This window comes from Bombus pyrosoma, linkage group LG12, assembly GCF_014825855.1.
Source record: "Bombus pyrosoma isolate SC7728 linkage group LG12, ASM1482585v1, whole genome shotgun sequence".
In the NCBI taxonomy this organism is placed as follows: Eukaryota; Metazoa; Arthropoda; class Insecta; order Hymenoptera; family Apidae; genus Bombus; species Bombus pyrosoma.
This window is the reverse complement of record NC_057781.1, coordinates 5,168,764-5,184,745: the sequence shown is the minus strand read 5'-3', so window position 1 is coordinate 5,184,745 and position 15,982 is coordinate 5,168,764. Positions and strand designations below refer to the sequence as shown.

The window sequence follows — 15,982 nt, the reverse complement described above, 5'->3', positions numbered from 1 at the left end:
TCTGCGCTGCTCGTTAAACAGCGTGCAATCCGTGATGGCAAGCGGAGACGGATAATACGTGAAATAATTCATTTTGACCGTGACTGGGTAACGAATCGCGTATCCATTATTTGGGTAACGTCACTTTGATGTAGTCCGCCATAGTCCGTGTCGACTGAAAACCTGATTCTGCTGCGATTGCCTTCTAAATCGAAATGTTTTCAAACCCGCTGAATTACCTCAAACGAAAAGAATCATCGGTTTCGACCGTCCGATTACGTGTAATTATAAATGTATCCTGCTGACTGATCATACACGCGTATAAAACATTCAGAGTTTAAACGTATACAATAGTATTATATATATGCATTTCCTCTCGAATTATTTATTAAAAGCACAAAAAGTACGAATATCGTCCGATTAAATCGTTATCTTTTTCAAATTGTTATCTATCGGCGATTTTACTATTAGTGTCTTTTTGCAAATGGAACGAATATTATTGATTCACTAGTTATTTCGTATGAAGGCTATATTTGAACAATAATTTATTGCCTATCTTCGTTAATATAAATAACAAATACGTACAATATTTTTTACTCACGAAGCTAAGACTAATTTAAGGAAAAAGATTCTTTATACGGAATACTACATGTATAATTCATGGAACAATTCAATTTCAAATTCCATTGTATTCTTCAATTTCATTGTGATCTTCAAATTCCATGTAGCGTCACACACCGTGTAAATTTATACGGAATCCTCAGCAGATTTAAACAGAGGCCGTGACAGAGGCGTGGAACGGTGTTTTCCAGTGAGCACATTCGAAACATATTCGTCGCGAACTCGGCAAACCGATGTTCCTAAATTCGCTTAGCGTGCGGGGAGCCGTAACGTGGCCATAAAATTCGCGTGGCTTGGCGAACGTTGGAACCTTTGCTCAACAAATCGTCGGTAAACCGTTTGAAAAGAGGATAAAAGCGGAAGCGTAACTGTCCATGAAAAGTCACCAGGAACCGTTCTCGTTCGATTCATTCTTTTCCTTTCCTCTTTCTTCTATTTATCGTTGATCCATTCAAATATTGACACAATAGGCGTCACCACCGTGTTCGACATACATTTATCAAACGCTTTTGTCGACGTCGAACAAAGATGTTCTTACATTGTCGGGCAAGCGTGAAGCTCGTAAATCGTACGCCCCTGAATCATCCATAGATCGCAACAAACGTTCTGAAGGGTTTCATTTAAAACGCCTTTCCATGGTAGGATTATCCGAACGATGAATTTCAATGAACGGCTTGGTTGCAGTCCGCGTTTTATGATATCTGTATCGCTCCTTTCGTCGGGTCGATGGGAAAACGATAAATCGTCTGCTAAATATTTTCTTTGCTCTAAGCAGATATAATATATAATATTAAATGTATATAGAACGATATGATTGAAAAAAGAAAGACAATATTTATGAATGAATACGAGAGTCATGTACTATTGGAGAAGCTGGTTGTCTGAATGATCAATGAGTACGCGATGTCCAAATAATGCTTGTAATCTTTCTCAGAAGGATAAAGTATTCGACACGATAAAAATTCTTGAAAAGAGTTCGGTAACCTATAACGGAAGATGATTCATGCACTCAATTTCTTGCTATTTTAATCACTTAACCGTGATTGGTTCTGTAGAGTTCTGTAGAGTTCGATAAAGTTTGATCACGTGTAGCTAAGATTATTATCAATACCTGAAAGTTAGTAGCGATATCGACAACGTTGCGAGTTCTACTAACGAACAGTTCAAAATCAAGCCTATTTCTTCGATAGATATTTAAATACCTTTGTTTAAATGAAACATTCGTGTTAATTGGTTAAATGATTGTGAAAAAACGGATCGCGGAAATTTGTTATTGAAGTGCTGTTCGGAAATGGAATTAAATTTATTCGTCGTAAAAATATCGATGTATAACTGGCCTATGAAAATTTGTCAGGTGTTTCGAATTCTCTATCGCATTTTTGTATCGCATAATTGTATCGTAGGATCAATCTCCGGGGATAGAGTCGATGGAATTTCGTAATACAAACGGGAATATCGCTGAAACGGTAATGGGAAAACAATAGCGTTGATAATGGAAATGATGAATTAAATATTTAACGATGATCCCAGCATTTTTCCATGTTTGTTTGACTTGGTTTCACGAATAACATATTTACAAGCCTAGAGTAATATTTAAATTATCGATGAAAATATTTATCAGTGTAATAATAAAATAGCGAAAAGCCGAGATATCTAGGATCAGTTTTATTCCTTAAACTGAATTTTTAACATAAAAGGTCTCAAATTTTTGTCTCCTTATGACGCACAAATGTCAGATAAAATTCGTGTCACACGCAAAGGGAATGCTGAAATAGACTCGAGTGTTTACACGCGATTTTCTCGTCGTTTTCCAGTCCTCAAACCTCCCTTACAAGACATTCCCATTTGCATGTTTGATGCATAAAAAGTATCTCTGCCCTCAATTTTTCCTCCTATTGAAACTCACAAATTTCGAATAAAATTTACATTCTCTAAACGTTTCTCCGATATGCACATAGTTGCTGCTAGTGAAAAGCCGTGAGTTTAAATGAAATCTATTTATTATTTTCCGAATTTCTTACTTTGAAACAGATTCAATGCCCCGCTGTAAAATATTTTCAGCTTTCACTCAACAAATCGCTAACTCGTGCGTAAATATTCGTAAAATACTGAACCTGTGGATCAATTCAATCGCGATTATTCTCCCTTAAATTTTTGCTCCGAAGAATAAAATAGATTACGATGGATTAGGTTGAATTTTTTACAATACCAGATTAAAGGCTAGTGACGCAAACAAAGAAGAACGTCGACGGTCGATAAACATTTCTAAAATCTACAACTCCATTCAAACTTCATTCATCGACCAAACCACTGTTCCCTTTCATCCCGATAGTAAACCTACCCTGAATCGATCGAGGATAAATTGACAGAGACTGTTGGTCAACCTCGAACAGGGTTTCACGTTTTTTTATTCGGCAAATTTTTATATAAAAAGGCTTAAATATCGACAGTGGTCTATCAATGATTCTCGGTGAAGGTCTTTATCGAAAGTTTGGCGAGGAAAAAGAAGGGAGGATAACGGGGTCTGTCGTCTCTTGAACATGATTGTCCGAGCATGGATAATGATGACGTCGATGAATGAACGTTACGAGAAGTTGCACAAACATCTTACAATGAAACGAGCTCATTAAGCTTCCTTCTGCCAGCCAGGTAACCGGTTTCCATCAAGGTATAACTAGTAGAGACAATCACGCGAAATATATGGGCGTATGCGCGTAGTGGAGCAGAAAGTCGGATGATCGCGGAACTTTATAATAAGCGAGGAAACTTTTCATACTCCGTCGGCCTGGGATGCGTCAAGAGATAGTCGAGGACAAAAGTAACTGGACAGACGGTAGAAACAGGTATGAATGAGATTTCGTTTAAATACGACTCGTTTACAGAAAAATGTAAATATTAATTTCAATTATGTACTAAACAACCTATGTACTATGAAGACGTATAGTGAATGAAACTTCAATGTGTGTATACGACTAATACAAGTACTAGTACTTACACTATCTGTCTACTTACTTTTGTCACCGACTGTATATCGTGTACCGTTTATAGCTAGTTTTTTCTTTTTTCCTTTTTCTCCTCTTATCTGCCTTGCTTTCCACGTTGCTCGTTTTCGTACGATCTACTTCTTTTTTCAATTTTGAAGGCGAAGGACGAGAGTTAAATTCTACTAGATATTTTATGCGTTCTACATGTTTGAAAGTCTGGGGTTAATAAAAAATGAGCATAGCCTGTAAACACGGAAATATTTGCAATGAAAAATTCGTATTGGAGGCTACGAGCGTTTCGAAATCGCGTATCACGTTACGTACTTCGTTTCTCGATTTTATTCGATTTTACCTGATTTCAGCTTAATTTGCCAATACATGTATAATTTACACGGATTATTAAAAGCCGATGGCTTGAGTCAATATTTGATTTTTTACTCTTGAAACGTACAATGAAAGTAATAAATTCGAAATACATATAAAAATGATAGAAATATGTAGAGAAGTATTGGATGACAAGCCAAAAAAAAAAAAAAAAAATTGCGATCTCCCTCGATGAATGTTGCTGCCGTTCGCAGACATTTTTTTGCACGATTTCATCAGCGACTAAAAGTTCCATTTCAACCGGCAGAACGGGACTTTCAATTATTCCGTGTCGTTACAGTTATCGGGAAATTTTTTGGCCGGTCGACAGGTGTTTTGTAAACGGCGTGTAATTAAACAGGTTTAATGATCGCTGTTTTATTCGACCACGCGCACGTTGGCCATGACTGTGCGAATGAAAAATTGCCATTGCACTATTCATACGATGTCGCCAGATAATACCGTCGCCAACGGAACATTATCAGAACATCACGCAAATACGTCCACTGTTAGTTCCAAATGGGCGATGAGCTGTTTCTTGCAATTTGCTATGTTGATTGTGTTTTGCCTAATGACAATAAAATACATTACTGGCACATCGAGTAGAATATTATATTTTACTGTCTCTTTAGATTAAATTTAAGCGAATATAAATGTTATCGAATTATAACTGTTGAAAGCTACAAAGGATCCCGTTTTACTCTGTTTTACAATTATTGCATTTTTTCCATAATTGAGTAGTAAAACAATTTCCCAATTGAGCGTACGAAAGGTAACCAGCGTGTGAAATGTACGTATATGCGGAACACGTTTCAATTGAGTTCAGGAAATCAACGATGTGAGCGCGATGTCCAGGATCTCAATTTTTTTTTCGCGAGATCGTGATTTTGAAAATGGAAATTTGAGATACAGTATAAGACACTTATATTTCAGAACGTCGACAGAAATATCTACGTATAGCGAGCTAACTCGGTCGAATCGGATATACCGATTTAATTTTTACATATCGTGCACTAGTACGGAAGCAGTAGCACGTATCAACGATACGATCGGCAACGGGGTTGCGAGAAACTGTTTTCAACGCGTAGCTGCGTAAGCTGTTCGATTATATATTTTATAAAAGTTGCTGTCGCTATTTTTAATGCTTCAATTTCTGGCACTGTGCCATGTTAGCTCAGCTTCTATCCTGTGAATTCGATTGGACTCTGAAGAGTTCAGAAACTTTTTCCATCTAGCCACTCGACCACGTTGAAATTTTTGCTTCTCAATCGGCTGTTTGTACGATGGAGATATCGATAATAAAGCGAACATCGCACGCTAGACCGTATCTCATTATGATCGTGGTACGTTCCGTTAATATAGATAGTTATTGTAAAATGTTGACCGAACTGTGAATAAAATGTTTAAGTGACAAATGCTTCCACCCGTGGCATTGTTCTCATATTATAGTGATTCGAGATAGGATAAATACACATTGTACATTTTGCAAAATTCAGTATTAAACATAGATCTTTGTGTATCGAAATTTAATAGAGCTACGAGAACGGAAGGATGAACAAATAGTAAAATGCTTCACAGTTTCGTGAATATTTTAAGAACACCAATTTTCTCAAGTATACTCTGCCCCCATTGAAGCCACGCAAACAGAGTTTTGTTCGACTAGTACAAAAGTCAAATAAAAACAAACTTAGATCTCAATGCAATGAATAGATACCTATATTGCAGGTGCATGTACCTACATACACTCAAATGGCGATTTAATTTTCCACTTTTAAATTAGTATCGCTAGATGTTCTCTTTTTATATCAGTAGAATGTTCTAAAATTTGACAAAATACAACATTATTTTCAAAGAAATAGATTAAGAAGAAACGGAATGCGAACAAAAGCATTAACGTCAAGGTGGAGCTGTAAGATAGTTTGAAATGAAATAAAAGTACAATGGAGAAGTCTTAGACGCACGCATATAAAATATTTCAAGATATTTCATGAATTCAATAACTCCGTCATCTCTTCTTTCTTTAAAACAAGTCGACAAGAATACTCGAGTGAATCTGTTATTTTTCTTTTCATCTGCTCTCGTTCGTAAATAAAACTCGGAATAAATAAACAGTTTCATCTTTTTTCGGCCGTTTAGTCGGTGCGGTGCGCTCGTATCGTCGCGTTTGGATTCGATATCGGAAGCAAAAAACAAGCGTATACGCGACTTCTATTTGCTGAACAAATAGCAGTTCCGGCGCTCTTCGTCGGGCAGCGCCGGCTGAAAAGGTGAAAACAGGCTTGGTAAATAGTTAAATATCCCCGGTGAAATTTGCCCAGGGTGGTTTTTAATCCGCGACAGAGAAGAAGGAAGTTACACCTCGAACCTGATTAAAACAGCCTCGTGATCGATGTGCCGCCTCGGTAGCATACAGGATGCTCAGTTTAAAATCACACAGTTTAAAAGCTAGGGATAATCGCACGTGAATCGACGTCGTGAACGAGGTGAAAACGTTCGAAGCAATCGCTCGTAGCGCGCATAACAATATCGGACGCGATTTAATAATTCAGTTCACGGCCGACTAGCTGTTTCATAGCTCGGCACGCGTTAAGGCTTGTCCATATTGGCCACGTGCCAATGGATGTTTAACAGAGGTGTAGGAAATCTGATACTTCGAGTTATGGATGGTTAGTATCAAATGCTGTTAGCGAAGTAAGGGTTATGATGTATCGGTTCTGCTTTGATTTTTGATTGAGTTATAGGTAAACCACAGCAGCTTGGATTTAGTTTCAAAGTATTCCATTTTTGTTTGCACTTATAGTTTACGAAATAAAGATTCAGTAAATAAAAATTAAAATATCCTGATGGAAATTTCGTTTAAAGTTGCTTATGACAAAACGATACTACCAGCTGAGACTCCATTTGTAACAGTTCTGTATATTACGTACGATCATTTTTATAGATAATTTAAGAGACAACGATAAACATCATTAGAAAAATAGTATTCTAATGCTTTCAATAATGATAACTTGAATGAAGTTTGAATTGCAAAGATAATACTACTCTCCCTCTCTCCCTTTCTCTCTCTCTTTCAATATCTCTCAACGATATATTAAACCTTCGATTTCGGAATATTTCTATTATTATCAGTCAATGTTATATCTCACAAACACGAGCAGTTATCACCGCTTGATAATCGTATTAGCTAGAAACACCGATAATCGTATAATTAATGTACCGATAATAATACGTAACATAAACCAAACGAACTCTATAGAACAATGTACTAAATAATGCAGTGAACAATTACAATTTTCTCTTCTGATGGTTATAAATTGAAGCCGCAAATTTTAACGATTTGAACAATATTGATGAGGAAACAATGAGACAATTGAATGGGTATATCGATGTGTGTTACTCAAACACTAACACACGGGCAACACGTTGGTTTGTTTAACCATTACCGTAATTGTTGAAAGTTTCATGAACGTACATAATTACATATCGATGCTGAGCCTCTACAATTATAATTGATAAGTCACGCTTTACCGGTGTAAGACGACCAAAAGGACCAAATAATGTCAAATATCAGAGTCAAAGGAACGTATTTCTATCTAAATTTGAAGGAAAAGGAAATAGAGTAATTAATTCAAAATTAGAGACAAATCCGTTCAGTCTTATTCGTTCGCTTTGAAGATGGTTACCGAGCTACCAAAGCGCACGAGAAACGTAGCTTTCGCAGTTTCATTTTTCTCTTTTGGATCTAACGCGGCGGTCATGCCACAATTTCCGGCGATCGGGCATAATTTTTACTGTCCAAGCTCGGATAAACTTTATTCTGCAAGTGGAAACGAAAAAATTGGAAAGCAGTTTTCAAGTATCTTTTCGAAGTTGTCCTTCACGAGATTATCGGAAGTAGCAAAAGAGAAGTTTCGACGTGTATTCAGGGTGCAGCATCGAGAAATCGCTTCGACAGTGGATTCTGCAAAAGACGACGATAAAAACTGTTCGTATAAACCAATGCCCTATTTATGTCGGAATTTTACGTTGCAATAATACTATGGGAAAATGGAGGTACTTGAATTAATTTCTTTTACCTATTTATCTATAAACAAAAGAAAATTCAAACAATATCTGGAGAAATGGAGAGAGTAGGACAGTCAGTGATGAAACGTATCCAGCCTTGTATTCGCGAGCAAAGAATTTTGTTCACTTTGAACATGTCTGATGAAGATATGCAGATACAGTTTGTTAAATAAAAACTCGAAAATAAGATCAAACAGAGTATATATTTATGAGCCATTTTTATTGTTTTTATGTGCAGAATTCATGACCGAAATATTAAATTAGTATTAGAGTATAATTCGGTTTGGGCACACGTTGATCCGATCACGGAAGACGTTGAAAAATTTAATCATTTACGTCCGTCGAGACTGTACGAGTCGACATATCGTTTCGCCGTTCGATTTAAGCGAATTTCGTCAGACACAGTTCTCCGTTTTTTTTTTCTTTTCTTTTTTTTTTCGATTCAAACGCTTGCCATGCGTTCAGGCGATTTCCAGACGACTGAAAATGAAGCATCGGGTGCGCATCCGTTCCATGTCTATCTCGCGTGCTGGGTTCTCATTCGAAGATGCGGAAAGACCCGCCGCTAGAATCTTTCAGTTGCCGAAGTTTTCGTTTTTCGCTGGATACCAAAAGATCATTCGCTTCTTTCCTTTGAAACGATTGTGTAATTGTATGTTCGACACAATTTATAATTTTCACTCAATCGTGAGTTACGTAAATGTAGAATTTTTCCAATGAAAGAGTTCGATTTAAGATGTGACTGTGGATGTGAAGTGTGATAAATGTTTCAATTTCCTGCTGCAAGAATAGTGGAATTGTTAGGTGAAATCGGTTCAACGAATACGTGAGAAACTCAAACGAAATCCTTTACGTATTGCAATGAAATCAGTTTACGCTTTCTTTTTGTTATAGTATTCGTATTCTATATATCCTCTTAAATTTTAATTCCATTTTATTCACTTTATTGAAGACTATTCTATACAAACATATGCAATTTCATATGTTTTGGTTTGGATTAAATTTTTAGCTGAAAGAATCAATAGTACGGCTGTTCCGTGTTTTTCAACCGCTTTATGTTTAAGAAGTTCGCGAAATTGGTCTTCTGTTACTTTGTAAATTTCAACTGTTTGATTCTACGCGCTTTCTCTTTAAACACGTTGGAAACGAGCACTTGCATTTCACTAAACTTTTTAACTTCCATATAGTCTGCTACATAGTATATCTATATGCACCTGAATTCCGTAACTGTTCAGATTCACGATTAGATGAACTCGCTATACCATTCCACGAAGCTTTCCCATCCTTTGATTCTCTGATTCTCAAACTCGATCGAATTCCTTTGCACATTCCATTGTTTGATTCCAATGTCTGACTTTACTTAAACTCAAATGTGTTGGTATTTTGATTCGAGTGTGATCTCGAAATTCATTTCTAAAATCCACCAAGTATCCATTTGATCCTCGTTTGAAATACTCAGTCGAGATATTCGTTCGTAGAAAGTACCGTGAATTCATACATTCGCAAGCTGCAAGAAATTTATCAAACTCAACACTCGACCATTTTACTCGGCACAACGTTATATATACCATAAAAAATGTTTCGTATTGTCCTCTTCTTTTTAACGTATCACTTTACAACGAAACGTGGAAATACATATGTATCGTTCTCAAGCGAAACGACGAGTAAAACAACGTAATAATTCCGCGCCAAGAGAGCCTCGTTTCCCATTTGATCGAGTTGATAACGAAAAATAGCAAACAGCACGCGAACGGAAAGCGTACACGAAACGAGCTATTAATGATCCTCGTTGGTGGCAATATAATTACAGGAATTTCACAGGTACCATGTAACTCCCATCACGTTTGAACGTTTATCGGAACGGACAGCGGGAAATTACGTAAACTGTGCACGTGGAAAAACGTGACCGGCACCGGCCGGATAATTATTTGCATTCCTTTTCCTATAACTGACGCTCCTCTTCGGCATGGTGTGCTTCTGTCACCCTATATCCCCCGTTCTCTGTCTGTTCGAAGCTTCGCGCATCTCGACTCGAACGGTGCGAAGAGTGGCTCGTTTGCTCGTACCAAGAGCCCTGTTTCAGCGGTTGTCTTTAACGTCAAGCTTGCTGAAACGTATGCGTCCGCGAATGGCCACAGCTATACCGGTTGTCTCAAAGAGACACGTTCGAATATCGTATTAGCTCCTGAATTGAGAAATTCCGTGGTTTATTTAATATCTCTCCTTTCACCGATATCCGTCAATTTTATTTTTAGTACGATAAACACACATGCACACTTTTCAAATTTATTTGTACAATAACTTTCTATAAAATATCATTTCTTATTTCGACAAAGCAATATGTAAATTACTCCACGTATATTTGCACAACTTCTTGATTTTTAATAGACGAAGAAGAACACGATTGGTGAGACCAAGTATACGTTCCTATTCCGTTCCATTGGACACGTATCGATCATAAGCCATTCCTACAAATCACGCAACGCCCTCTATAAATAAGCTCGCATGCACACACATATCCGTTCACGCCTCCAACAGAGTACTGGATTTGCATTCGCCGAGAAAGCATCAACTGACACCGGTAATAAACTTCTGAATTTGTAGCATAGTCGGGCGTATTGATCAGTGGAAAGGGCATACCGGTTTCCTCCTAGCGGAAGTGGATGTTGCTAGCGGATATTGTTAGTAAGAGAGCTCTGGTATCGGGTTATTAGATGCGGTAGGGAGGAACAGTCTCGCGTTTACCCTCGCTGCGAACCAATTACCTCGAAGCACATCCTATTTCGTACGTTTGTGCATCCTTTTGTCTACTCAAGATCGTTCTAGTTGGTTTCCTCGTGGAATACTTTGACGAGCGACCGCGTCCGATTCCATAATTAATTCGGACTGAACTAATTCGTTCGAATTAATTAACGCGTCCGGATGGATCGTGACGGAGCAAGCGACGAAGTAACGAGCGAACTTCGGTTACAATGACGCGTATAATCGTCGAAAGCAAGTTCTTTCGAACGCGAACGGTTCACCGGCTGCTACGTCCTCTGCGCTTATACACGGGCCGGAGGATCGTACCGAAGCAAATAGCGCGTGAAATCGCCCCGCTGCTGTTCGAGAATGAATTATACGGAGATTTTTCTCCGCCTCCCCGCGCTAATTCTTCTCCGCTCCCGGCGCTTATTTGTTTAACCTGGCAGGCAGCCGAGAAAATTGCTAACTTCGCGAACCATTTCGTTATGGAATTATTTTGTTCTTGTTTTCGGTACGCTCAGTCGCTTTTCAAAAATATGATATATCGGAAATCTGAGACTTCGAACTCGCCAATTCGAGCGTTTGGAAATTTAAATGAAAATTTAAGAATTGAATAACCTGAAGATTTAAAAACTTGAAAACTCGTTTAAGAAGATATTAAACATTCTCCTCAAATACTACGTTCCTAATAAATTTAAATACACGAAAAATGTATGTAAGAATATAATATTGTAAAGAGTCAGTACGTACGACAATATTAGGCTTGACGCCTATGGTATTTCACAATTTTCCACGGCAAACATTTTGGCGCTGCAAGTAGCGGTAAATTGTATACAGGAAACGAGTGGAGGACGTGTTTATACGTTTGTCGTCAGTTCGCGAAGTACCTTTTCCAACGGTAGCATTCCAAACAACTGTACCGAGGAAAGGGAACAGTATTGTGCGAAAGAACGTTTCAACTTCTCTGGAACTTTTCTTGCTTGCCCGTAGTCCTGATGGACATTGCTAAAACGTGTCAGCTGCATCTTTTAGTCTTTTCAAGCCTGTTTTCCAGACACAAACGAATTATCATACACGGAGACCACGATGAAAATTAATTTTCTAAGCGCATCGCGCGAAAGAAGGAAAAAGGCGGTAATTTCACACACTTTGGTCTCTATAACGACGAAAAATTAGAGAAAATGATAAGAGAAATATAACGTGATTAGCTATTAAAGTAATTGACGGATAAAATTCGAATGGGATGCAAATATTTTTGGATAATATTTTTTAGACGTATTTAAAGTAATTAGTAGTAGAACGTGGCGCGATTGCATTTTCATCTTTTCTTCCCATTATATTTTAATCCCGTATTATCTAAAATTCATTTCAACCATCTCTTTCTAAATCTCGGCTAAAAAGTTAATTACCTGAATAGTTTTGCTGGCTTTTATGTGTATTTCAGAGTCACGTTATCACGCGGTATATACTGGCAAAATTAAAAAGTAGGTTTCGCGTGCCAGAGTTGCTAGGAATATTCATAGAGGTGAATATACAAGTACGATATTTATAATCCTTATAAATAAGTTTTGCAGGCAGAACAAAAGTTTGCATAGATATAATTGGACTGCGGATGTTTACATATTTAGAAGAAAATAGACGCAAAACTGTGCAGGCTATGAAACGTAAAATGAAAAGATATATATGACAATTCGAAACAAAGTACTTACTCGTGAAGACTTAGTGAGTGAGCCATGTGACGTTAATAATTGATCTCGTTAGATATAATTAATTTAATTGTTAAGTAATTTAATTATTATCTAGTAGTATCGGTATTTTACGTGAATACGAGAGAGAAAGAATTCTAATTGGTTCGAGTACATCGGATTTAAGTAGATTACTTGATTCTAAGATGATTTACGGATTTAATAATAATAGAATACATCGATAATAAAGTTTTAGTGAAAGCACAATAAGACAGTAGATGTTAAAAATAATACGTAATAAAATGAATACGTATAAGAAAGTACATTTCTACAATATTGTAGAATCTTGCAACGAATCACACGTAACATTCATTGCATCGCTATATAAAGAGCTAAAAAGTTCGCGAAGAGTCGATAAAGTTAATTCACAAAGAGAAGAGCAGTATTGCCCGGGAAGAGAAATGAAATCCGCTTAATTTTACTCGATGATTCGACTAATTGTTACATCGTTAAACAGAATGAAACGTTTGTACGTCATAGAATTGAAAATGTAAAGAGGAAAAGAATCGGCTTGTTAAATAGTTAAACTGTTTAAGTTACCGCTTCGTGTCTTTTTAAATTTCATATCCGAAATGGCTATCGATTAAAAAAAAAATGTAATTCTTTTAAACGCATAGTTCTAAGAAAATCGAATTACAAAGATCGCACATATTTTACTTGAAATCAAGGAAGAAGAAATGCCAATCTGAAATAATCAGGAGAAACGTAAAGGAAGAAATGACTCGAAAATAGCTTGAGTTGAATTGCTTCGAAATTCAAAGAGCAAATCGAAAGGTTTGGAAAGTTCGTTTGGTGAACGATTCGATGAACGCGTTCGAATTGTTTGCAAAAGTGATTTTCAAGTCTGACGGTGTTTGCTATGGTAACACAACAGTCAAATCGGAAAGGGTGAGAGGTTAAACGAACAATACGTGTCGTCGTTAACCTCTTGATTTGCTTGCGTATGACCCATCACGGTAAACAGCTCGGTCATCACTATTGTGGACCACACTGAATTAATTAATCCTTTCATTAAATCTAGTGCGGAAACTCGCGCACCGCTCGAATCTATAACGCGACGCATACTTGTTCCGTGCGGTTTCCAAATTTAACACGAGGATTTTTATTCCTGTAGCTTTAATCATAGGTACCATATCACGGCCCGTAGTAATATCATTAATTGATGTACAAAGTAATATCAAACGGTGCGAATAGACCAGTAGAATAGTTTAAGTCGACATTTACGAATGTGAATATAACTAGCTGTAATGGAGAAGTAGAATTTTCTTCTATTAGACGCGACAACTTAAATTGAATCCTAAAATGAAAAGTGTCGCGCGTTATCGACTATGCTGATTTGAATCGATGAAAAACGAGCAAGCTTAAGCCTTAAACAACATCCGACAACCACGGTTACCTTAATACCTCGAACGTCTCCAAGTTCCAAACACCTGTAGAGCTTACTTGCCCGCTATGTCTATGACAGTAATCGTCAGCGAATCTGATACACGTATCGCGATAGTATCAAGACGTAGGATAATCTAAATCCACAGAAATAGTAAGCTTCCCAAAGACTACGTGATTTTCGAGAGTGAACATCGAAATGTCGCATTGAGCTTCGCTTTCCCAATATTGTTCCCTGTATCAGCTACTCCGGCAAACAGTCCGAGGCCGTTATCACAGGCACCACCGAATTAATTAATCCTTTCATTAAAGCTGCTGCGGAAGACCACACGGATGCCGACTGTCTGGTCGTAGCTGCTATGTCGCACGGAGAATCGGGTGTCCTGTATGCAGTCGACAATGTGTATCCAGTGGAAATGCTTTGGAGCCCTTTCCTTGGCAATCGATGCCCCAGCTTAGCAGGCAAACCGAAATTATTTTTCATTCAGGTCAGTTATCTTTTATCAATTGTAGCTTTCGACGTGATCGTCTGTTGTCGTTAATGAGCTCTAGATCGAATATCTATTAATATCGATGTACTATATTGGCGAACTTTTATCTATTTTGCATAAGCTGACGCACATGCAAAACAATGATACGTTACAGTTCTATAATGATACACGATTATTTGATTAAGCGTTTAGAACGTAGTATCGGCATTCTGTCAGTGACAAATATTCAATTTAAACCTTGCTAATGAATGTGCTTCGCTTATTGCTAATAGATATCCTGAACCGCACACGATTCAATATTCATCCGCGAAAACTAGTTGCCGTTTGCGAGAAGTCCCATGACGAGCTTGAAATTTAGGTCTTAACAAATATCCAGTCGCTGGCTAATCGATATTTAAATTATACGCGCCACGTCGTAAAAGAGATGTTATTATTATGGAAGAAAATTCAGCAATAGTTCACACTGAATTTATTAGCCGTTAAGAAAATATTACTAGAAATTGTAATATCGCGAAAACACACACACACATATATGAATTTTCGCAATATCCGAGTAATTGAATAACTTCCTATAAAAAAAATTCAATTTTTCGCGTTTCAACGTTCGTTTTAGATTCACGGAGACATAATATTTACAGAAGGTAAATACGATAGATGGTAGCAACAGCAACGAGAAACTTGTATTTATGGTTTTCGTGTACACCTAACTAAATTCTTCCCATGAATGTTTCGGTTCTTCAACTCTCATGATACTTCGTTCATTAGGGCTTTTTGCAGCAGCGGTGCCGAGTAATTTTGCTGGCAATTGAAACGGGTGCGCAACTAACAGCACATACGACGGTAGCTTTATAAATGAAAAGGACGTGCACGATTCTCGTGTGTATAAAAATCCGAATGTCTGCAATACGATCGCGGAATAATTAAAAAATTATTTGATCTTCGAAACGGAAAAGGGAAAAGCTCGAGCTACAAAGCGACGACGAAGCAATAGGATAACGCAAATATTTCACACGACAAATCTTGATTTCGTTCGCGATGTAATCCAGGTTGGCTCTCTTTCCATTTATCTGCTTCAGGATGATCTTTTGAGGATTTGCAACGCGAAGCGCATTACCGTGGAAACGCTGTGTTTCCTAGCTCTTTCATGGTTCCTCAAAACACTTATATACATGGTGCCTCTTTTAAGTGGAAACTGCGAAACACATATATCGGAAAAACGTGAACATGTCAAAGAAGTATAATATATCGTATGTAATATATATTAGAATATATAGCTTCTCGTGTGTGGAGCAGCGAGGAAGGTTTCAAAGTCGCGTAAATTTCTTTTAAACGGAATACCATATTTCCTATTCATGATACGATAACGTTTGTAAAGACAAATTCAGCGGGACACAATAATAAATTATTCCGTTTTATGGGAGATCGTAAAATTTTCTGAATCTTCCAAGTACTTTTAAATAATAATTTTTAGCAGTTCTTTTTTTTTATTTCTTCATCCTGTTGTTTGTAAATCTCCTTTCAAAGGTACACGATAATTACCCACGGCCACGCACAAGAAACAATTCTACTCTTTCTTGAATAGTTATACATTTTTGATAAATACTAT

The 15,982-nt window shown here is 37.3% G+C and overlaps 2 protein-coding genes across 2 annotated transcripts in view; one reads left to right on the top strand and one right to left on the bottom strand.

Annotated features, from left to right (window-relative positions):
• LOC122573403 (alkaline phosphatase-like) overlaps positions 1 to 15,982 on the bottom strand; it is a 234,674-nt gene that overhangs the window by 82,196 nt on the left and 136,496 nt on the right. The gene's annotated exons all lie outside the window — the stretch shown is intronic.
• The window catches only part of LOC122573404 (caspase-1-like), a 35,360-nt gene that overhangs the window by 5,657 nt on the left and 13,721 nt on the right, over positions 1 to 15,982 (top strand). The window contains exon 3 of the mRNA XM_043739707.1: positions 14,198 to 14,373. Within this exon, the coding sequence (XP_043595642.1) occupies positions 14,198 to 14,373 (176 nt within the window). The remainder of the gene's footprint in view (positions 1 to 14,197; positions 14,374 to 15,982) is intronic.